Source organism: Struthio camelus, chromosome 1, assembly GCF_040807025.1.
Source record: "Struthio camelus isolate bStrCam1 chromosome 1, bStrCam1.hap1, whole genome shotgun sequence".
NCBI classification, from domain to species: domain Eukaryota; kingdom Metazoa; phylum Chordata; class Aves; order Struthioniformes; family Struthionidae; genus Struthio; species Struthio camelus.
This window is the reverse complement of record NC_090942.1, coordinates 24,412,720-24,437,427: the sequence shown is the minus strand read 5'-3', so window position 1 is coordinate 24,437,427 and position 24,708 is coordinate 24,412,720. Positions and strand designations below refer to the sequence as shown.

The following is a 24,708-nucleotide window of genomic DNA, read 5'->3' as shown; positions in this document are numbered from 1 at the left end:
TGCTGGCAGTGGTTGAACAAGGGAAATCACACAGCCCTGTTTGCAAAAGGTTTGGCAGACAAACCACGAATTGCATTCTGACTTAATTCTCACTTCTTAAGCTTCTGCGTTTAGGAGCCAAATTCATGGCTATTAAGATTATCCAAAAAACTGTTATACATACAAGATCATAAAAATGAACAGTCATTATAATAGTAAATTTCTTTTCTGTTTAATTAGAAATACCATCAGGAAAAAAATATTTAAAAATTCACTCTAAATTCATAATAAGCAGAAAAATACTTTAATTCACGCTAAATTACATAACAAATGCTACTGCATAACCTAATGCAAGAGGGGTTGCATCTGCCTTTGTGTTTACCAAGCACTCAGTGAAATGGTGCAGTCTTCTATCAAAACTAGCACAATCAGTAAGTGTTCACCTCACAGGCAAAATTAATGATTCAGTTGCTGAACAGTTGCTCTAAGTAACAAACATACTGGCATCACATTTATAGCATACCAGAACAATCCCTTCCCACAAGAGAAGGTGCAGGACTTCTACTTTCAAGTTCTTTTCCCTGTTCTATATTGACGGGATTAGCTTGATAAATACTTTCTTCCTCATTTGCTGTCTCCATCAGCAAGCCTAAACTAATCAGGTGCCCCTTACCTGTTTGTTATTCTGCTCCCTGGATGTTAGCTGAGAACTGTGGTCAAAGGATCATCAGAATTTTTGTAGTGCTTGTTTTAAACAAAAAATAACAGCAGCAGCTCTGTTTGGCAGAAAGAGAAGTTAAATTTTCTTTTGGATAAGATACATACCAGTTCCTTTGCTTACATATGGAGGCTTGAAGAATTTCACAATTCCATACAAATTCACTACAGTTCCATCTTTAAGATGATTCAGAGGCGTATACACATATTTTGGTGCAACAGACTGGAAAGACATGACAAAATTTGTGGACAGAAAAGAATTTATTCAAATAAACTTTCCTCTAGAATTCTGTCCGTCCATCAACATCCACATTCAGATATGTTTTACCTTATCTTAAAAAATAATAATTTCTATCTACCCAGTGTCCTGGTAAGTTCTACCTGACCCACTTTAGACTCTAAAGATAAATCCATCGATTGATCCTTCCCCTAAGGCAATGAAGAACCTAAGACCTACATGATTTCCATTTCTTTCTGCAATTACTTCCTTGCTATAAACTAACCAGTCAGTTCAACTGAGGTTGAGCATGCCTGCCTAGGTGAATAAAAGTCATGAAAATAAAGAATACTGGAAAGTTATTTTTTACTGATTGAGTTTAACATTTCCATCCAAAGGGCTTTGAAAAGCAGTGGCAGCACACACATGAATGATTTCTCAGCAGTGTCACTGCACAGAATCTTACAGTCACTGTATAAGTCTTCCTATTAAAATAGCACACTCAGAGCACTAAAAAAATTGAGGGCTACCTTCTACTATCTAAAGACTAATCTAAGGACTACCTCCTACTGTCTAAAGACTACTCTCCCCTCAACTTATGTTTACAGGATATGCTGATTAGTTTCTTTAAGAGAACGCTAGTTTTCCCAAACTAACTGAAAATTGTAGTTTTCAATTACTGGGGGGAAAAAAAAAAAACAGGAAAAAAAATTTAAAAACCCTCCATAAAGCTGACACAAAGCCAAGCTGTATCATCTCCAGTACTGAATCTTTAATCTTATGATAAAGATTAATAAACTCTCATATGCCTATGCCTTTAATATGCTGTTTCCTCTAGATTTTTAATTTAGGTAAGTAAAGTGGGGTTCCAAACAGTAATTAAACAAAATGCGCAGACCAATACAGGAAGTCTGATTTTAAATCAAAGGAAGATACATATATTTCTTTTTTCTTTTTTTTTTTTTTTAAAGCATGAGCATATATTTTTCATCAGAATTGAAGTTATCTGGGATGAGAGTAGGGAAGGAAAATAAACAGGAAAGAAAAAGAATTCCACATTCTTATTTACAAGCAATTAAAGTCTTATATGGTTTAAAGATATCTAGAAGAAACTCACCACAGATGCAGTTTCTGAAGCAGCACTTGTGCTCGGTTTAGTATAAATCTAAGGAGGAAAAAAAATGGCAAACTCATTGATTAGAAAATTGAAGGCAGTAAAATATAACAAGATTTGATGATGCTAAAGCAAATATTGCAGAGAATCTTCACTTTTCAATTGTCTTACCTAAATTGGCAAAAAATAAACCAAATAATTTTGCTATTTGAATCAATTTTGACACTACAAAGAATAAAATTGTTATCCTACAGAAAAAAAAAGATATCTATTCCCATTAAATAACATATACATTTTATAAAACAAAAATGTATTTGGTTGAATGTAGGTCAGGTCAGATTAGTAAAGTCAGTATTCAGAAGACTGAGGTCAAAAATTCAAAATATCGACTTGCTTAAGAGGGAACATAAACAGTTTTAGGGTTTGTCCATTTCAATGTTTAGAATAGGCCTATTCTCAGTTACTCTTGTTTGAAAAGATCAAGGTAAAGTCATAACAAAACAGCACAAATTCTCTTCCTAGAGAGTTCTTAGGTCTGGCTACAGTATGACTGTAAGCGCTTATCTTCAGGGCAAGGTCTTTTTCAGAACCAGCAGCGCCGACTGGACCAAAGCCCTAACCCAACACAGACCCACAAAGGAACAAGAAGCTCAGGGCTCAGCTGCCTGCCAGATGCAACAGCAGATCTCTGTGGCAGGCAGCCTTCCTGCCTGCCAGACACAGGGGCCCACGCCACAGCTGCGCACTGGTGCAGCATGCAGAACCCTGTTTGCGATCTGGTTCACTCCTGAAGCTAGATTTCCTTCCATGTATTTGTTTTAAACAGGCGTATAAATAGTTATCATTGAGAAAGTGAAGTATGCAAAAGCTTAGACCATTTGTATTAGTTTTAAGCGGTCAATGTCTGCGTCAGTAATTTAAATGCTACAAATTCCATTCTACAGTCAAGGGAGAAAGGCACCTCCTCAAGATAAACAACACATTCAGTAGGCTGCATCTCTTCACTGGCTTTAGATTGTGTGTCACGAAGCCCTGTCAATATTCAACTAAGGGAAGTGCCTAAAGTTTAGGTAAAATGATCGTCAGCTGCATTTGCTCAGGCTCAGGGTACAGTTTTGCTGTATTTGTTTGTGAATGCCCCAAACAGTTTGTAATATAAACCACTTAATTGTCATTAAAATGCATTCCAGTCTTTAATTATCCACAGAGGTCAATTATGGAAAAAAATCTTTCTGAAATAAAAAAAATATATTTTCTTTTGCTTAAAATAGTTGTCAGACAGTAATTATACAGACAAAAGTTTGATCCTTGACTTTTGCACAAAATTTATTTTAATAAGACTCTTGTGTGTGAATTTGTGTTTAAGCTTTTATAATTATTTCTAAGTTTATTTCAAAATCTAGATGGTTAGGCTCAAAGTATTCACCATAGTATACTGCTGTCAATGGCATCCAGTGAAGGTGCCTTTTTCTTTTCAAAGAATCACAGAATGGCTGAGGTTGGAAGGGATCTCTGGAGATCATCTAGTCCAACCCCCCTGCTCAAGCAGGGTCCCCTAAAGCACATTGCCCAGGATCACGTCCAGGCGGGTTTTGAATATCTCCAGGGAAGGAGACTCCACAACCTCTCTGGGCAACCTGTGCCACTGCTCTGTCACCCTCACAGCAAAGAAATTTTTTCTCAGGTTTAGGTGGAACTGCCTGTGTTTCAGTTTGTGCCCGTTGCCTCTTGTCCTGTCGCTGGGCACCACAGAGAAGAGGCTGGCCCCATCCTCTTGACACCCTCCCTTCAGATACTTGTAGATATTGATGAGATTGCCTCTCAGTCTTCTCTTCTCCAGGCTAAGAAGGCCCAGCTCTCTCAGCCTTTCCTCATAGGAGAGATGATCCAGTCCCCTCATCATCTTTGTAGCTCTCCGCTGGACTCTCTCCAGTAGCGCCATGTCTCTCTTGTCCTGGGGAGTACTCATCAACTCATTTTCATTAACTATAGAATGGAGCTCCCAGCATTGCCTCCAACAGCTTTATACAATGCTATCATGCTGTTTCTAACAGTAGTCTACAATTACAGGGATCAAAAATGTGCAGCACTTTCTCACCAGACACCTATAACTGCTGTGACCACTTTCATAAGAAATATTGGAAACATCCCACTGAAGTACCCAATAAAGTTTCTGAAAGCTTAGTTTCATTCCATCCCTCATCCCTATAGTTAACTACAGGTTTCCAAATAAAGGTGAATATCCCAGGTCCTACTCAAACCTCTGTGACTTTTGATAAGTTCTGAAACTTTTCAGAAAGTACTGTTTCAATTTAAAAAAGAGTAGTAAACATTTCTTGAAGGTAAAGACCTGTTGGCCACAACACACACATGCACTGTTGACGTATTACCAGAGACAAATAGAAGTTCTGCAGAACAGGGTACACACCACTTCTATATCTCAGAAGACAGAAGTATTTAAGATCAGTAGTATTTATAATGAAAACAGCACTAAAGAATATATATTTTCTGAAGAAAATATGGGCTATAGCTCACTTCTAAAAATTAGGAATCTATGAATTAAAATATATAGATTCCTATGATTACACTTTGCCTTTTAAACAAATATAAACTCACAGCCCACAGAAAAATAAAAATCAAAGATTTTAGGCCACTCTTGCACTCTCAGTCTTGTCTGCATTACTGTTATGCACAAAATGACTTAAAGAACTCTAAGGGGCTATCTACAGCTATCTAAGGCCAAATCTCTGCACTCAACACGCAGAAATTTACCTGGGAGGTCAGGGAGATAATCCACCACCTTGCATCACTTCATTACTATGTGCTTTGATACAATGCACCTCTCCTCAGATATAGCCAGTCCTCTCTCTCAGTTTGTCATCTACTACAAAACGTTATTTTTCCATGTAGTCTATTCTCCATAGAGTATTATCAGGAGGGATTTTCTCCTCCCTCATCCAGGCCTGTCAGAGTCTTAGGACAACGCTCACATCTGCAACAACCACTGCACAGAGATAGTACAGATGTTACTTCTAGCTATATCACTTTGAAAAGATGGATGGATTAAAAGGTTTTACACACAAACACACCCATAAACCTGGTAGTTTCCTGATGGATATGCTACAGTAATCTGCAAAACTTAAATTCTACTAGATTTTATTTTTTCTCTTCGCAAAGCAGAAAATTAATGATGGTATTGGGAAAAAAAATCAATAGAAATTTGGACACCCACGTACATAAATGGCAGATCCAGCTTCTTCAGACACCTCCAGGTGGCAACCATGTCTGCCATCTTCTCTTGCTGTAGGTGATTTTGCCAACTTAAATCCAGCAACTACAAAGGTGTCCTATGGAGACAGGGTGATAAATAGAGGATAAACACTGTACAATAGAGGATAAACACTGTACAGTATCATGCACGCTACTTTAAAAGTGGATGCAATGTGAAATGTCATTCTGTAGGCTCAAGACATTCAAGAAGCAAAAGAAAAGATATTCTAAACACCAGCACAAAGTTTTTCTAGGTAGTTCCTCTATCCATGAAATTCACATTTCCAAACTCTACATTGCCACCAAGTATTTTTTTTTTTCAGATTCTGCTAAAGTTTATAGACGCTTGAGGCTACTGTGACTGAATATCAGTTTTGACAAGGGTTGGAGGGGAAGAGTCATATTAAATAAAGAGAGAATAACAACTTTTTGGACATACGAAATACCAACACTTTTTTGTGTAAATCTGACTAAGCTAGAAAAAACATCACACATTTAATTAGTATTAAGAAAATATTTCTTTCTCAGTGCTTGTTTGTGGCATCATAGCTGCACTTCAAAGAGACTCTCCACGTAGATTTGTGCAGTGGGGGGAGCAAAAGACATAATATACTTCTCTGCTGTCAGTCTTGAGATTCTGGCACAGAAATGCAAAAACTACATTTGCCATTGTACTTCTGCTTTGGTATAAAGTTCTTCAGACACCACAAAACAAACAAGAAAAAGGATGATTTAAGCAGTAAAAGACTAAAGTCCCTGCAGTAGCTCACCCTTTCAGTAACAATCTTACAAAAAAAAAAAAAAAAAAGCCGGGGAGGGGTGGGGGGCAGAAAATCAAAAATAAGTTTAGGCAATAAAGATGATAAACAAGATATCTAACCAAACAGAAATATAATGTTGAGTACTCTGATACAATGTAAAGCTTCTTCGTAGCTAGCTGTTTTGGTATCAAAACAGTTCACCAGAGTTGCTCCCGTGTGATCCATTTTTGCAAAAAAAAAAAAAAAAAAAAAAAAAAAAAACCCACTCCACATTCATGCAAAACGCCTGAAAACAAACATTTGGGACTCAGAACCTTCTTTCTGCTTGACCTTGTACCAAAAGCCCTTCCATAAGCTTTTACTGCATGACTTCTGTTCATGTGTTTATTTGATTACAACAAATAAAAGAGTTTTCTGATTAAAGTTGACAGTTTTAGCCAAATATTGCACCGTGGTGGCTCTTTTTGCTATTTCAGCAATCTAACAGTGCTACTCTAAATGATTCAGAAGATCCAAAACCTTAATGTTTTGTGCAAGAAAGACTACTAGCTTAAGTGATGGGGATATATTTAGTTATTAAAGGATTTGCCAAAAAAATTGCTTTGAAAAACCTTAAATACAGGAAAAAACTACTTAGGGCATGCTGATTTTCACGTAGTGTCATAAATGGAAATACTAAGTATATTTCAGCTGATAATACACAAGTCATCTAAGTGTAAGATATACTGAGAGCTACACAAATAAGTTAAGTTGTCTAATCATTTTGACCCAATTTAACATTCCTTGGACGTGAAACACTCTACAAACATACATTAAAGTTGTTTCATTCTTTTCAGATACAGATAGAAACATGCACAAAAAATAAACTGCAGGAAACAGCTGTTTTGCAGAAATCAGGTGCAGTATAAGTCTTTGCTCTCACTGTGGCTGACACTATTCATGGTGTTCTTCCAATAGTGGAATCAACCTTAAGCTAAAAAGCTATGCCCTGCTATACATTGCTCCTGTTTCAGCATTTTATTAGATTACTGGCCGCACAAGAGATTGTGGAACTTGGCTGCTGAGTCAGGATTAGAGCTCTGTATAGCTGACTTAACTTGTCTTGTTCTCATTTGTCAGAACAAACTTTAGAATTGCACAAACTCAAGTTAACCAACGCAAATTTTTTTTTTTTTGTGAGCAGCATCAGATCACTGCTGGCTACTCTCATGTAATATGAAACGTGTAACATGACATTTAAAAGACGTGTAAACAGATATACAATTTAAATAAAGGGAAAAAGTACTAACTTCAAAATCAAGATAGCTTTGTAGGTAAAAAGAACAGGCCTTTTTTCAGATATGTCATTAACTCTGTCAACTTGGACAGGTTGTGACTTGCAGTTCCTAAACCTGCCAAAAAATTTACATAGGGTTTATATAGTGTTTTGAAATTTAGTGCCATAGTAGTTTCAAAAATATAAGTTGTCCATTTCACCTTGCTCATGCATGATGTTCTGTAGCTAAAAGTAGTTATTAGGAGATCTCTTATTATAACTGGTTTGGGAATCAAATTCATTCACATAAATAGGTGGATTTTCATGTCAACAGAACAGCATTATATTGCATGCAGATACAAACCGTAAGATTCAACCAATTTTTTTTTTAATATCTAAAAGAAATTATATTTCTCTTACCAAAAAGAAAAGAGAACCTTTACATTTTTTGAAAGGTTATTCTATTAGAGAACCAGAAGACCCTTTACAGGGAGAACAGGGAAAACATGGTCATTCAAGTGTCTGAACAAGGGATAACTTGATTTTTTTTTTTCCCTCCTTTAGGCTAATTAGATAAAGCTGTTAAAGTACAGTATGGAAAACTACAGAACTGTAGCCTGGAATTTTAGGCTGTAAACAGTACTAAGGCATTGGACCTTGTTGGCGTTACTCTTCTTTAATGGCTAACACTTTCTGCTTTTAAGAATGAATTCCATATCATACCTGCTAAATTGTAACTTCGCTCCTGCTAAATTGTAACTTTGCTAGTTTCAGAACTCATCCCATCCCTTCAGACTCTGATTTTTCCAAAATTAAGATCTCATTTTAGAAACGTGGAAAGCACTGTGAAGATTCAGACCACAGGGTAAAACTGAACACTGATCTTAGCACACTTTGGCTGTCTGAAGTTTGCTGCTTGTGTGTTGTGGTTTCCTATTGTTTGGTAATGATCCTCCTGATCTTCTAATTGCTGCTCAGGGCTTCGTTCAAGATTTGTATTTTTATCAGGACAGAAAAAATAATTAATTCTTTAATTTTAAAATGATTCTGAGGCTTGTATTTTTAGGAATACACTTTTTCAAGAACTTCTTATCCTGGACTCATTGCCAAAATTATATGGAATTCTGTATAAGGACTGCTATATAGTTTCACAAATCTCCTCTTTTATATATATCTGAGGGTTGCGGGGAAAAGAAAAGTCTGCCCCAAACACATCCTACTCAATTTGCTGATCTTTAAGGCATATTTCTTCCTTTAGCATGGCATATGACAAACATTTAAATAAGGCTTTGACTTATAGAAGAATCCACTGAACAATGTCAAACTGAATACTCTCTGACCTCCAGATGTTACCACCCAGTCCAAAGCCCTTCCATTTGTTTCCTCAAGCTCACACATAACAAGGGGCTGAAAAGAGTCATGCATCAATGTCAAGGTCAATTAATAACACAAATTCTGAATGCGTTCTATTAAAAGGATCGAGGTAGGATTCTTTCAAAAGAATTCAGTCATAAGAAATAACTAACTACACAATCCCTCATTCAGGATTGCTATGTTTTATTTGCTTTTCCGTCACATAATTTGTGCTGGCTGAATGAGACACTAAATGCAAACGGTGTAAAATGTCCTATAGATCATTTTTTGTTGTTATCATGCAGGCTTCCTATTTAATTGACCAGACACTATACAGGTATTGCACACTTCTGAAGACCTGTCACCATGCTATCTGTCAAAACAACCACTTCTGGCTAGAAAAAGTTTCTTAGATTCAATGTTTTCTTTAAAAACGCAGTGCTATCTCATTCAGCTAGAGACACAAGATCAATTAGCTGCTGATGGAAACCACATGGTGAATAACACCAGAAAAATTCCTGGAGGTACAACAAATTGCATAGTTAAATAAGACTTCTGAAGGATATAGATTTGTTAAAGATATAATAAACATTTCTGAATATTCTAGTTCACAAATTATGCAAGTCAAAATTAGGCTAGATAAGAATGACAAAAAGAAAGGTGTGTACATAGGGTATATGTCAGCTTCTTCTGTTTCCGTGTGAGGATTTTTGCCTGTACACACGATTCTGCAACTTTTTAAAAAAATACTCAATCACAACTATAACTTCAAATAAATTTCTTCAACTATATGCTACACATGTATAACACTTATACTTTTTTTAGCAAGCTTTTTATGGAAACAAATTTCAGAGTCATGTTGCCAGTCTGTCATACTCATTCTGTAACTTCCAAACCTCTTTACTGACTTGAACCAAAGTTGAAAAGGGATAAAAACCTCAAGAATAGTTACATCTCTGCTGAAAAAAATGGGTCAATTAATATTTTTCTTGGGTAAAATATGTTTTCTACCTATCTGAAGAGGCAGCCAATGTATAAACATCACCTGCTATTTGAGGATTGTCTACATGGTTTAAAAAACAAAAAAAAGAAACTAAATTTCCAGTTCCTTCTCTCAAATCTATACATATACACAGACAAAAACTAAAAAACCCAGATCTGTATTAATTAGTCTGATTAACAATGTTTAAGACACAAGGGATTCGAAAATGTTCAGTGTCTGAAAACTAATTATATAGTAATTATAATATAGGTCACTATATTTCATGTAAGCGCCTCAGCTCTAATTGCAGGTGTATTTCTTGAAGTTATCAGCTTCAGTCCCATCTGTCTCATGAAGTGATGCGTGCACCTTTGAAAATGACGCTATTTCAGGTATGAGCTACTGTCCAGAAACAGCAAAATCACTCTCAGGGAATAAAAATTACTCTTTCCCTCATTATAAAGAAAAGAAAAAACAAAAAAACAAAAACACACACACATATACAAAAACTGAGAACAAAGCAAAAGTTATGATTTATCCTTAAGACGATATCCTTAGTGGTATCCTCAATGTGAATTTATATTGCAAATAATAAAATACTAACATGAGATCTTAATGTATTGTATACTTTCTCAACTTTAAGTTGGTATGTGGCTAATACTGGAATGTCAACAAATGTATTGGCAACCTATCCAAAAATACTAGGTTGAGGTAGCTGCTTTCAGCTTTTTTTCCTCTCTTTAGCTGCAACACTCAGTCTCACTGAAACTTTTAGGTTGACTTGCCAATGTGCTTTACCCTGGAGCTATCAAGCTAACCTCGTATCTCTGATGAATCAAGAGAAAAGTCTATGCAGTTTTGAACTTTTTTTTTTTTTTTTAGGACTACAAAAACGGAAAAGGAAAAGCAAATGTGTCTCTTATCCTTATTGCACATGTACGATCTCTTACGCACACATATGCATTTCAAAAAGCAAAAGAATGAAAGGGTGTGATTTAGCTCTACTTTAAATTCAGATGCCTAAACTGCCAGCATAGGCAACGGAGATCTCATCAATATCATGAAAGCCTCGAGAAGAACTGAGCTGACCAGGTCTCTAATCCCTTAGGAACTAGATCTCCGTTTACTACTGACAGCTTAGACGTTTCGTGCAACACAATCATTCATGAGCATTCGCCCTACACACAGTGTCGTATAAACGCTAAATTTAGGCATTAGTCTCAAAGTGGATCCTCTCCTAAATTTTTGTAAATGCAGTAGTCCACCATTTTTGCAATAAAAGTCATAATTAAAAAAAGAAAAACTTTTAGTGTAACTGTCATTTAAATCAATTCAACTATAAAAATCTATCTTCTCAAATGGTAATAGACATTTAACCCACAAACATAAACGGGTAGCCTCTCAGTTATTCATATTCATCACCTTTTACTTGCTATATAAATAAAAAGCACTGATAAACAAAAAGAATTATTTTGTTTCAATATTGTCGTTAAAAAGAACTTGCATAAGCAAATATTTTCTCCCATTTCATATTTAGACATTTGAACTGATTGAACAAACTTTCTAAACTAGGTAAAGGCTATACAAGACAATAAGTCAATACAGAACTGTGGAAATAATTCCTAAAGTCAGAAAAAAAAAATGTTTTACCCCATGTCGTATAACTTTTGCACAATCCTCTGCCATTTTTCCATATATTAAAATATTGATGCTGTTGATCCTTGAGCATGAGTTATTTAAATCTAGAAAAAGAAGCAGAAATTATTCTAACTACTATAATTTCCGCAAAACAAAACAGCAGTGGAAAGGAGTTTCTTAAAAAAAAAAAATTTCTACAAAGTCAACATTTCTTATTCAAATAACCAACCAAAAACACCTTTAAACAGAAAATCCTTTAAAATAGTTATGCAACTGCTTTGGTGTGCTTACTTAGGTATATCAAGTAGAATATTCTCCATAAAATAACTATTTAAAATGTGAACATATAGTGCATCACTGTACATTTAATAAAAATGACAAAAATTCTTGAATTGGACAATTCAATATACAGTGTTAGCAAGCAAATATTATCTAGTCACATCAGATGTTTATTAACAACATAGAACATCCTGTTGCATTATATAAATCTGGAGATAATCGAGGACTTAGATGTGTCAAGTTAAGATGCTTTCCTGGGAGCGGGGGAAGGACCAAAGCAGAAATTAAATGATTTGAAATAGTTTTCTAGCTGTTATTGATTCAGAAATTGATAAAGTGTGTTTTTTTCTTAGTTTTGCATAGCAAGAAGCTGAGAAAGATACTATTATAGCTGTACACATAGATAATGCATTTCCAGGACAATATTTTAAAAGGTTCTGCAACAGGAAGTCTATCAAAATAGAAAGACATTGCTTCCAGAAACTTACCTGGTATAAACTTAAAATAATACATTTGTCTAGGGAATTGACAGACTATTTAGAGAGTAATATAGAATGTATATTAAGATATAGTAAAATATATACATTTTACTGAACACTAAAAAAGCAGGTACTAGTTATCTAATAGCACGGTGTTCAGAAAAAGTGCTGAGAAGTTTAACAAAAATAACTTTTAATGTAAATGCAATACCTTGAAGAACAACCTTGAAAAAGTCTGTCCCATCTCTGAGTTTCGTTAGCGGGTAGCAAAGAACAACTGTTCCCTAAGAAGAAAAAAAACTATGTAAACTAAGTCTACACACCTAAGTTACTGAAACACTGACTACAGATGAGACGTCTGTAAGTCAAAAAAAAGAAAAGGCTGACTTAAAGTAATAACCACAAATTATCATCTGAATTCTAAAAATAATAATAATAATAATAAAACCTGTTCAAGACAGAGGTGAAGGACAGTATCTCTGCATGAACTATTACCAGCAGATACTATTGAGGCTACTGACTAACTGAGAAGCTTAGATCACACAACTAAATAGCAGTTACCAAAGTAAGCTTTATTAGGTACACTGATACACAAAGGCTAAAAGGGAGCTAAAAAGGGTGGGACAATCAAAATCTTAAAAAGAGAAGGCATATTTCTCCAGAAATACTCGCAAGTGATTACAATGTATATATTAAAACAAAATCATAATCAAGAGTTAAGAGATGCATATGAAGATAAATAATCATTTGTGAAAAATAAAAATCTGTATAGCTGGGAGAACAAGCCAGTATTACATAGGCTGGAAACTGCAGTTTGTCTATGGATTTGTCACTAATACACATGCTGTAAAAGATATAAATGTTAAAGAATTCTCTTAATAGTGAAATTCAATTTTTAGCAAGGCAAAAATCACTGGCCTGCAATTCCAGTTGTGTTAACATTTCTTTGTAACAGATGTTTTTTGTTAGAAAAATGGCATCTCATCAGAAAAGGTCCTTTGTTAACAGTGACAAAAATGTCAATCAAAGGTAACCCTATAGAGCATGGCAGGTAAAGCATTATTATTGCTTCCAAGGGTAGGGGGGAAAAAAGTCAGTTCAAAAGAGAAAAAAAAACACATAAACATTTGAAAACTGAACCTATAAAACTGTTTAAGAGAACTATATAGCAGTACAGCAAAGAAAACAGAAGTGTTGTGGTACAGATACAGGAGGGGCAACGTGTCTATAAATACACAACAGTAACATTAAGAAAATAGGTGGGTAAATCACAGTGGTCTTACACTATGCATATTCCATGGAAAGCTTGACTTAAATGTCAGGAAATAGAATTAATAAATGGAAACAGTTATCAAGTCACTCTGTAGGATTACCACCTCTTAAACCAAGTTAGGATAAACTACATAGCAATAAGCTGTTATTATAGATGCTTTTAAGAGCAAAATCAGGACTACAACACGTTGACTGCAAAGGAACCGAAATAAATTCAATATATATTTTATGACAAATTACTAAAATACCACAAAGCCTCCTTTTCCAATCCCCAGCATGTTTCAGTTTTATTACAAACACACACACACACACACAAGGCCATGCTGAATGGTATTTAAGATGGACCACATTGCTTTATTGTTTCTGAGACATGAGTAATGCTTCATTTAGACTAAAATGGAGGTCCTCATCTACGATCATATGTTTTTATCAGCTAAACGCCTACTTTTCACAGGGAAGACTGATGAGCTTTGCAGAGAGACTTAAGTATCAAATATTTATTTTAACAATTAGCATCCACAGAATAAAGCTTCAGAAACGTTCCGAGATCTCCCTATAAATACTTAAACAAAGGTTTTCCATTTATTTTCTAAATTATAATGTTGTTTAAAATTTCAAGTATTAGTACATAATTGTTCTTGATAAGATTGTTTCTCTTGAATTGTGTTCCTGAATAAGCCAAATATTACACAGTTTTTCTTGTAAGAAAGTCTGTAATAACAAAGTCCCCTCAGCAACACTACTAACTTTTTTTCTCTTTTCTTACTAATGATGTTTCAATCCACACAAGCATGCTATTTGAAAACAGAATACACTGATGAGCTAGGGACTCTGCTTTCTATTCACCTGTAGTTCTTTATTTTCCCTTCTACATCCCACTAGTTTCAAATGAATTCTCTAACTTTGGGACCATGTTCTTCTCTATTACAATCTGGGTCACGCTGCTTTCCTCTATATCCCAAATACCTGCTCCCTAGCTCTCTTCCTCATCAGAAAAAAATCCACATTGTTTAATCCTTTCTCAATACACCTAAAATACTTGGGCTCCAACTTTCAGCAAAACCTGTTCTGCAGCAAAACTTGCTCTTCCCCCCAAAAATCCTGCACTGCTCATTTTAACCACAAACAAACTTCTTCCAAAAACTTCCTCCTTCCATGTGCCACTAGACTCACTCTCACACTGCCTATGTGCAATTCCTCCAGAGAATGCGTCTTCCTCCTTGCCACAGCCTAGTTTTTCCATCTGGTCCTGCAGGTGATTAGGCAGCTGTTCTGGGACATCACAGCACATTTTCAGGTTTGGTTCAACTGTCAGAGCAAAGTTTGCAGGACAGACAATGAATTAAAAGGAGGCATCAGCTTTAGCTCAAGCACTATCTAACTGAAGACTCATGCACTTTGCTTATGTCACATTCCCACAAATTTAAATTAAATGTTGTACTCTTCAAAGGGATGCTAGAAAGCAAAGAAGTTTCGGAAAACAGGACTGACAAACACAAGCCAGACAGAAGTTTCCTGGATGCTTTTTCTGGCTTTTTCCCCAGAACACACTTCACAATAACCTGCCCTCCCTTCTTTCCTCCTCAAAGTAAGACCTGACTCCTATTTTGGGAGCTCTAGAGTGACAGTGTGCTGTGTTATCACTGAGACAACCTAACACCAGTGCATGTTAAAGTCTGCTTCAAGCTCACCCTGCAGAACTGGGATCTCCAAAGTACTTAACGGTGCATTAGCAGTGAATGCTTTAGTAGCTCTCTAGTTGCCCTCTTTTTATGTCAGGCTGTTTTAGAGTCACTTGTTTATCCACGTTTGCAGAAGCATGACATTCTCTTCCTACGAGACAAAAGTCTGAGAAAGAAATTCTATACACTTATAACAGTGCATGAATGCTTTAAATCATAACCAGACACTAGCTGTTCTGCTTTCCTACTATACACATTGATTTTGGCATAAACATTTTGTAATTTAGTATCTGTTTTTGTCTGCTTCAATATTTTTTCTGTGAACAAGAATTCCTGTTCTTCAGTGACAGGAGTGCCTGCAGAATTAGCTCTTAAAAGGAAGAAAGTCTATATGCCCTGCAGGTGATTGGGAGCAGAAAACTGAACCCAAAGGAACAAAAACATTGTGTATTAGTTGCATTGGTTATTGATGTTTCTATTTGTCCCTTTAACAAGATCTAAGGGAGGCTGGGTTATTCTCTCTCATTTATGTCATCAAACCATCATTTATCACACTCTATTACTGTCTACTTCCAAAAATGGACAGTTCTGCTCCTTTCCGCCTTGCACAGTTCCAATATTCCTCGCATTTCTTTGACACCACAATGAACCAGTGCAGAGAGCCAGGGCAGCAAAAAGCTACTCTCTCCCCATTACCATGAATGGCTCTCTGTAGCTCTCTGCCAAATTATTTCTCTGACTGGACTCAGAGTCAGATAAGCACTACCACTGGAACTAGTAGTACACAGCTGGGGAAACAAAATTGTTCTTTTTGGCTGCAGGAAGTCATTAGACTTTCAGAAGCTCATATTTTTAAAATGTCTTTCCCATTTTTAAGGGCTCAAGCCACCGTAAGGTTTTCTACACAATTTGCGAGTCTGGGGTGATGTTGATCTATGTTGTAAGTACCAGGGATGATAATCAGGATTTTCAGCAACATTCACAAAAAAGTTTAACAGATGTAAAAAAACAAACAAACAAAAAGCATTTCAAGAATTGTCACTGTATTTTACAGAGCATACTTACCTTGAGGATGAAAAAATTATTTCTGTACTTCACTGACACACTATGAAAGTACTTGAAAACATATCTAAGTATCTACTACTTATTCCAATCTGAAATACTTTCAGAGCTACTGAAAAACACTACTATGAATGCACACTTAATGATGATAAAAAGAAAAACTAATTGTATCTTGGTGCACGTAGCTGCTACAGAACCCTCTCTTCATAAAACTGGGTATTGCGTTGCTTCCTACAAGAAATAAAAACAGCTTTAAAAGTCACCCATCCAGAAATCTGACTTTTTTTTTAAAAAATGGATGGTGTTTATCATTTTTTCTAAACAAAGCATCACTCAACTTCTCCCCAGTTTCCTCAGTTTTCAGCAATCTTCTGCATATTAATATGGTTTGATATGGGTCCATAGTTCAGAAAGTAAAACAAAGAAAACTTCTTAAAAATTTACATATCTAGCAATGTAAAAGGAGGGGGCAAAATCAAGGACCAATGATGTCAACAGCAGAAATCTAGTGACGTTCCATAGGGTCATTATTTTGCATCGCTTAAAGATATGCAACAAGTGCGCACACAAACATATACAAAGCAACTTGTGCCAGTAAGTCTCCAACTGAATATGGACATGCCTTATAAATATAGCAGGTGAAACTTTAAGATAAACAAAAATTCTCTTGTTAGTAAGTTACCTGAAAGTATTTGTTGGTATAATCAAATCCTTCTTGCAAGTGTTTTAAATCCTCTTTCTGCAAGTGGCTTGGTAGCGGAGTCTCAGATTCTCCTTTAATGATCTTCAGCAACTGAACAGGCATTGCTGCTTTACCTAAACAAAAATAAAAAATAAGCCCCTGACATTACTCAATTTGCTCAAATTAAGAGTTACTAGAAGTTACAAGTTTACTCAGAATGGGATGCCTGTTTTGTCACAAGACAGTTTGACTACTCAAGACTAAAAATTTCCATAGGCTTTGGCCTCATATCTTAGTATCATGAACAGAAGGAAGAGAGAGTAACATTTGCTTGGAGACAGACCTCCACTCAAATTGCTTTATTTTGCAAACATTCCATGACACTTCAAATGGTAACAAAATACTACATGACATATGATAAAAGGCAAGTGATGAAATAAAGAGTAATGTAAGTAGTGCGACTATTATATACAGAAGTGCCCACTAAAACCTAAGCAGAGTCTTTGAATGACAAAGCCAAAGTGGAAGTTTGTATGTCCTTCCCAGATGTTTCTTGCCAAGTGAAATCTTAAGGTACAACTAGAGCTGAATCAGAAAAGGAAGCAGAGATGACACATCATGCAAGTCCTCTGACTAACTTCTAAACAGGTTTGTGCACTAGTCAAAGTTTCCTCATCCTTCCTCCACCCCCCCCCCAAAAAAAAAAAAAAAACAGAAAAAGATTTAAGGTCAGAAAATACCTAAGATACTGCATGTTAACTAGCTACGCCTACCACACATTTCCAAGGAGCCAAGGAAGACGATGAAAGTACTAACCAGAAGGCTGTAAAAGAGCCTTAAGATAATAAAGTTGTTAATGAAGCTAGTCAGCCAGCGGATTGTGGAGCTGAGGACTCCTATCCATACCGCTGCCCACATCAGATTGGCTGCCTTGAGAGATGTTACCTGCACCGAGCCCAATCAATATCTGAAGCAGTGATATGTGGCATTAGTTGCACCAGCCTCTGCTGGTCTCCAGAAACACCCTGGGGCTCTTGGAGAGCACCATTTTTGTAATAATAGTTCTTAAACGAGGAATATAGTTAATGTGGCCCTGTATGCCAACTCTCACTCCACGTAAAGCAAAACTCATCTTAAATTTAAGATTACTTTGCATCTAGCTTGACAGATTGGTCGATATATATTTTTCCTCATAATAAAGAGTCTCGCCTCAAACCACAGGATGGGGTAAACAGTGTTAATATTAAGCTGTTCCCTATAAGCCAATCTGGCTGCATCAAAGAAAAGTATCTCCCATTTTAACTTAAGATGAATATATACTGCTTACACAGAGATTACTTTGCATGCTGATCAACTTCTTAAAAGAAAAAAAGTAATAAAAAGTAGGCACATACAAATGCTAAGCACTGAATGCTGGGGGGGGGGGGAGGGGGAAGAAAACCACACAGTAAAAATCTGTGACCGTGGTGTCCGCTGTTCTAACAGTGCTAATAGTCAATGAAATAAGTTCTTGCTTAAAACATTTTTATTATCAGAAAAAGAGGGGAGATGAACAGGAGCCTGCTATAGTGAAGTTACACATTTGAGAAATGCAAGAAAATGATCTAGATATAAGCAGTTATTGCTATATTTTCTCAGCATATGGTTATCTCATTCTTTTGGGGCTTTTTTTTTTTTTGCTTTTTATTTTAAGTGGATATCTACAGAAAAATAACAGTATTAGTTTATTATAAATTACTGAAAATAGAACATAGTTAAACAAAAATGCCTTCTAGTTTCTTAAATCCCATCTGATAGGGTTACAGCCACAGTTCTAATTTCAGAAAGGGTTTTAGAAATCTGTTTATGACAGCGAAAAATGTACACAAAATTTTGTTTCCTGTACTTTGGCATGAACGCAAAAAAGTACATATTCTACTAAGCCGAAATTTAAACTATGTTTTTATCCCAGTTCAGAAGAAGTGCTTTTTCAGTCTAGACAGACTGAATCCTTACAAAGTATTCATTTACAATTAAAACATGAATGGAAAGTCGCACTAAGTAAAATAACCTAACTAAATAACCTTTCACTAACAATATTAACTCTTTTTTTAAAGTTAAAAAGTAGTAACAGCAAAACAACCTCCGGCTTCTTAAACTATTGTTTCTAAGCAACAAAATATGCATGAAAAAAACAAAATACATTCTAGCATGTCTGACAAATGTTATCTCACTTGGGAATAACATTATTGCCTGACTTGAGAATCTCTTTTTCAAATTGTAACTTAGACTTTGAAAACTTGCCCTCATCTATACCAAAATACCAGCAGCAGCAAGAACTCAGAGAAGACCTAGTAAGAGCAGAATAACAAGGCCACAGCGCCATGCATCTTACCTGCTTACATTATATACTCCCCTACACACAGTATAGGCCAGCAAGCACAACTCGTTTCTCCATAACTTCCTCCCCAGTGTTAATTAAATAAGGAGGTCATATAACATAGAAAATATATCCACTACTCAAAATACCTTACATTTTGAACAACAGGCATCATACGCACCAATTCTGATGAATAAATTTAAGCAGCTGACTACTGAGACAACTATTAAGAAGACTAAGACTACTAAGAACAGAGATGGCTTACATGAGGAAAGAATTTATATAGTGTCACATAACTGAACAAGAATTAGTTACAGAGCCAGAAATTACCAACCTTCAGCTCAGTAATTATTTATGTGTACAATGTTAACTTGTCTCAATTGCAAAGTAAAGCATGTTAGCCTATACCTTAAAAACAAAACAAAAAACCCTTCAAGTCTAATTACATAAGCTTTTGAGAATCTTTTACCACAAAGAATTTTACTCTCCTAAAAGGAGCACGAAAATGAAAATAAATATCTGGAATAGATAGCAAAGCAGGGAGCTTCAATACATCATAAAAAGGTAACTGTTAAAATCTCATTCTTTCACTAGGGTGCAACTCAAGTATTATCAAATGCCAGGCACCCAATATGAAACAGCAGAGTAATATATTCCTATTAGGGTCCACAAATGTCTAACTGAAATCTCAGTAGTCCTCTCCTTCACTGCATCTGATGACCAGAGCTGGAAAAACATAGTAATAGCCACAAGAACTCATCAGTAAAGCTTTTGACCAAGTTTAGTTTTGGGTTTCAAGGCTGGCTTTTTAGGGGGCTGTGAGGGTGGGGGAAGAATCAAGGCTGAAGCATCAACTTCATATTCCACATATTTTTCAGTCCTGCCACAACATCCCCATACACCTTGCAACTTCATTCAGCTGATGGTGGTGAAGGTACTGATTGTCCATAACCCCTAAAATTTATGCTATATGATACACAACAGGACACAAATCATTGGTAGAAGCATGAAGTATTTCGTAATCAGTACTCATTTCCAGCACTCAGTTGACTGAGGAATAAAACTTTCAAACCTTCAAGATGTCAGGTTTTAACAAATAGCACTGAAGCCCCATGACACCTGGGCATGTCAAACCTCTCAAGCCGCCAATGTTAAGAGATCTACCATTGTCTGAGCTATTACAGCTATTTCAATAGTTTAATAAATGGATATCTGTGTTAAAATCTTTTTACTACAAATTAAAATCTTCATGAGAATCATATTGAACTTCCTGTTATTCTGCTACGCAACTTGACTTCTATTACTTATCTCTAGTCTTAATTTACTAAATTAAAATAGGACTAGGACTGTAAAGTCAAGTATAACATTCAGAAATGTAAAAATCAAAACGTTGTCAAGGCTTGACTTCTCATTTGTACACTTACTTGGATGACAGTTTCCACAGAATTTCTCGTTACACAGCGCACTGGAGAGATGATAATCTGGAATTCTCATCAAATCACGTAACTCAATTTTAATTGGATTATCTAGCTTTTGTTTTCTGGGTGCAATATTTGTAGAAGAGCTCAGTGCTTATGCACGCTAATGTCAATGAAAACTGAATTCTGCATAAATCACTATTAAAACAAAACAAAAATGAAGGCCATATTAATGTCCTAGTAGTGGCCTAGATTAAATACAACTTTGTCATTGATTTCCTTCGAACATGACCTCATCTTTCAGATTTTTAGGGAAGAATTAAGGTTTGTTACACACTGCGATATTAAAGTTAAAAAAAAAAAAAAAAAGATGGCCTATGTTAATTGAGGCTGAAGCCTACACAGTCTACGTAAAGAGAATAAGAATGTGTAATTTCTACTCATGCCAGTACACATCTGCTGAATTATTTTCTGTTCATTTTGTTATTTCTTTATTATTTTAATATTATTAATTCTTATGGCAAATAATGAATAAAACATCCCTTCAATTTGCTGCTGATATAGGTCTCCAGGTCCATATCTTCTGGCCATAAACCTACACATCTTTATACTAATAACACAGCAAGTGTACTTGCTGTGTACACAACAGGTACTTATAGATCATTTCTTAAATACATATGCAGAAGTCTCAAAAAAAAGATAGAAAGAGAGAGAAGTAATATCAAAGATTCCTTTACTTTAGCTTATTAAATTTAGATTATTAAACTTAGATTAGAGTTTACTAATTGGAGATCTAGTAGAAGAGGCCATAACTCTACATAATGTTATAGATGCAGAAAGCTCTGAATAGACCTTTACACTACCACTTATCTCCACAAAATTTCAGTGTGAGAAAGCAGCCACCCACTGCAAAACAAAGCCTGTACCTCAGGAAGATAGTGATGCAGAGTAAATCCTTTCTGGATGTGAACTGCAGTTACTTCACATGGTCTATACAGCAACTGCAAAAAGCTGAAATACTTAAAAGTAAGAGCTTTACGTGTATCAGCTTAGATGTATTAGCTACAAAAATAAATAAATAAATAAAGAAATAAACCTCAGCCTACTCAGTGCTTGCGCAGAGTTCAAACAGCAACACTACGAGAGAAAGACACTTTCACCCTCTAAGGCACCGCGTTTGCCATAGCAGAGGCTCAATTTGCATAGCACAGACTGCGTACACAGGCAGCAGGGCAGCAAGAAGGGTGCAGGGAGTTTCTAGGCTGCAAACGGGAAAGCAAGACGGGGCAGACGCGCCAGCTGGCCGGCGCGGGCCGGCCGGGGGCGGAGGCTCGGCTCTGCCCCCGGGGCAGCGACCCAGAGGGCAGGCAGAGGCGGGCGGACATCTCCGGGCTGTAAAAGCCTCTTCTTCCACCCCCGCACCGGCCACCCTCCCCCTCAGCCCGGCCATCCCTTGCTCCTGCACAGGTCCCACCCCGCTGCGCCGGAGCCCGGCCCGCCGATACCTCTCTCCGGGCGCCGAGGGGAACGAAACAAAACCGCCGCCGCAGCCCTTATCCCACTTCCGCCCGCACCGAGCGCCTGCTGCTCACAGAGCATGCCCGAAGGGCCCGCGCATGCGCAGTGGCACGCCTCCACGCCTTCACGGCCGTTGGCCCCCGCTGGCGGGCGGTGCGCGCATGCGCAGTGGGTGAGCGGGGGTGGGGGGAACCGCCGGCGGCGGCGGCGGCGGCGGCGGCGGCGGCGGGGTGGGAAGGGCGCTCGGGGCCGTGGGAGTGCAGTTTCCCCTTCGGCTGGGCCGGGCCCCGCGGTGGGCTGGGAGGACAGCGCGGGGCTGCCAGCCGCCCCTTCGGCAGCAGCCGGCCTTGCCCTCTGAGGCGGGGAGGCGCCGCCGGCGCGGGGGGGCGGAGCGGCGGGGCCTGCCGCAGGCACCGGCGGGAGTTACAGGGAGCTGGGGGAAAGCGCTGCTGGCCGGTGTGGAGGGTTTTGTTCTTTAAATGTCACGAGGCAACGGGCCAGGCTCTGGAAACAGCTGTTCGCGATTGTCACGGGGTCCCTCACGCTTGATGGCGTTTAGTGGAGCACGTTGACCCACGCCAAGATGCTGTTAGCGTTGCACGCCAAGTCACAGACCTGGCACACATGGCACAACATGACAGCAGCAAAGCTTCCTCCTGAGAGATTTCGGCCTTCTGACTCCGGTGCCTCTGAGACTTGTCTTCTGCCAGCCTGCTCTCTGTCTCTCCACTTTCTCATTTCTGCAGTCCGTGCTATCTGGGGCGGCTCTCCTGTTCATGTTTCTCATCACTTAGTGACATTTAACAAATGCCGTAGGAAATCATTTTTCCCTTCCCTACCTTTGAATCTTTTTTTTCCCACCCCCTTAAACCCCATTTCGAAGCTGTATTAGTTAAGTCTCTGAAGTGTTTTAGTTACACTTTGTGTGATGACTCAAAAATTGGAACTGAAATCCATCTGTGTTCAGGAATCATCTGGAGAGGGATTCACTGGCATTTGTGCCTCTTTGTCATTGTCATTGTTGACAGCCTGTTCTGAAACAGGTTTCTTTAGATTGTCACGGTTCTCAATGAATTTTAATCAGGTACCTTCCATTGGGCATTAATGTTATGTGCTTTGTTAGAAGCAAAAATAATAGTAAGACCTTGTTATACAAGCATGATAAAAATAGACCACCATCTTATTTTGTATTTGCATTGCTTGTTTTCACTTTGTGGAAAAGAAAACCATTTTTTTTAATAGTATAAAGTCTTTCCAGATTGCTTGTAGTCCTCTGTTTTTGTCTAGTTATTTTTTATATTTAAAGTAAAAGCCCTTCCTGTTCTCTATGTATTGCCAATTAGAGTTGACTGGATGCAGAATTTCCATGCTGTTTTTGATGTCCCACTTCAGTTATGGAAGGCTATAAATTCCAAATTTTCAGAAACATTTTGGTGCATCCCAAAAAAACCAGATTCTCCATCTGTCTCTCTTTTGAGCTGAAGCTGAGATAATTGGTGTCTTGCAAATAGTGGGGAAGACAGAGTTAAGGTGGAACTGGTACCATGCCCAGTACCTTAGAGGACTAATGATGTGGCCATCTGGAGAGATCTATTAAGTTGAGGGGCAAGTATCCTAGCAGAGTAGGTGACAAGATTGGTGTGACTTGCCTGTGACCTTTGTTTCCATCAAAGTTTGGGAGAAATCAGCCCTGTTGTTTAGATTGTCAAATTCTGTCAAATGAGCATTTCAGGTGGAATATTTTCTGTCCTCTGTTATGACCTCTATTTTTAAATCTACAGTTTGAAAACAGCAATTTTGATCACAATTAGAAATGCGGTAGTTAAAAGGCTGATAGAGAGGAAAAGGATACAATCAGGAATGAAACATTTTCAGTTCAAAGTTAGTGAGTCAAAAAGAGCTGGAAACTTTGAAAGAGGGAACTCTGTTTTAACCTGTTGGTGCCCTTCCTTCTTTCCTCAGAGCTTTCCTGTTCTGTTTCTTTTTTCATGACTGTAAAAGATTTGCCAGACAACTGCAAGTATGCCCAAGTGAAATCATGGAAAGCTTATAGATGAATTACATATAAGTTAAAAATGATTTTGTAACATCAGGTTGCAGTCCTGGCTAATTTAGTTACTTGGCCCTATTATCTTATTGCTGTCATCTTTTTCTACCACTATTCCCAAATACCTCTTCTATATTGCTATTACAGTTTTTTATAATATCAATTCAAGCCTAGATAAATCTGAGTTGTTTTTTGGCTCTCCTGTAAACAATCAATAGAGACAAGTGAAGGCAAAGCTGTAGATAAGTAGGATCTTAATAGAAGAGGATAGATTCTGTGTCACCTGTATCTACAGAACAGTTATTAGATCTGTTGTAAATTTAACCTGACATCTGTTTTTCCTGATTTTCTAAGACTTTGTTGTTGTTTTTTTAAAAGATAGTCATCTTCCTGAAGTTATTCATATGTCTTCAAAAATTACCCAGTTTCTGTCAATAGAATATATGAGAAATTAGATAAACAGTCAATATGAGAAGTTAGATGAACAGTATATGAAATTATATTAAATTAGAAGGTGGTACTTAGTGTTGTAGTAGGAATGTATGGTATGTTCTCATGTTACTAGAAGGTAATCATGCAATGTGCTGCAGTTACGAGTATCATAATAGAAAATAGTACCTCTGC

The 24,708-nt window shown here is 37.1% G+C and overlaps 1 protein-coding gene across 10 annotated transcripts in view; it reads right to left on the bottom strand.

The window, feature by feature from the left end:
* The window catches only part of POT1 (protection of telomeres 1), a 79,536-nt gene extending 57,395 nt beyond the window's left edge, over positions 1-22,141 (bottom strand). For 2 of the 10 annotated variants that reach the window (XM_068931771.1, XM_068931802.1), the window contains exons 1-7: positions 22,025-22,127; positions 16,743-16,876; positions 12,256-12,328; positions 11,299-11,390; positions 5,264-5,374; positions 2,031-2,078; positions 805-919 (exon numbers count right to left, since the gene is read on the bottom strand). In XM_068931771.1, coding sequence (XP_068787872.1) covers positions 805-919; positions 2,031-2,078; positions 5,264-5,374; positions 11,299-11,390; positions 12,256-12,328; positions 16,743-16,876; positions 22,025-22,118 — 667 coding nt within the window. In that variant the 5' untranslated portion in view covers positions 22,119-22,127. Of the gene's footprint in view, positions 1-804; positions 920-2,030; positions 2,079-5,263; positions 5,375-11,298; positions 11,391-12,255; positions 12,329-16,063; positions 16,292-16,742; positions 16,877-20,525; positions 20,718-21,445; positions 21,532-22,024 lie in introns of those variants that run through there. The other 8 variants (XR_011139066.1, XM_068931837.1, XM_068931827.1 and 5 more) reach the window with 7 other exon arrangements.
* Between the last annotated feature and the right edge of the window lie 2,567 nt (positions 22,142-24,708).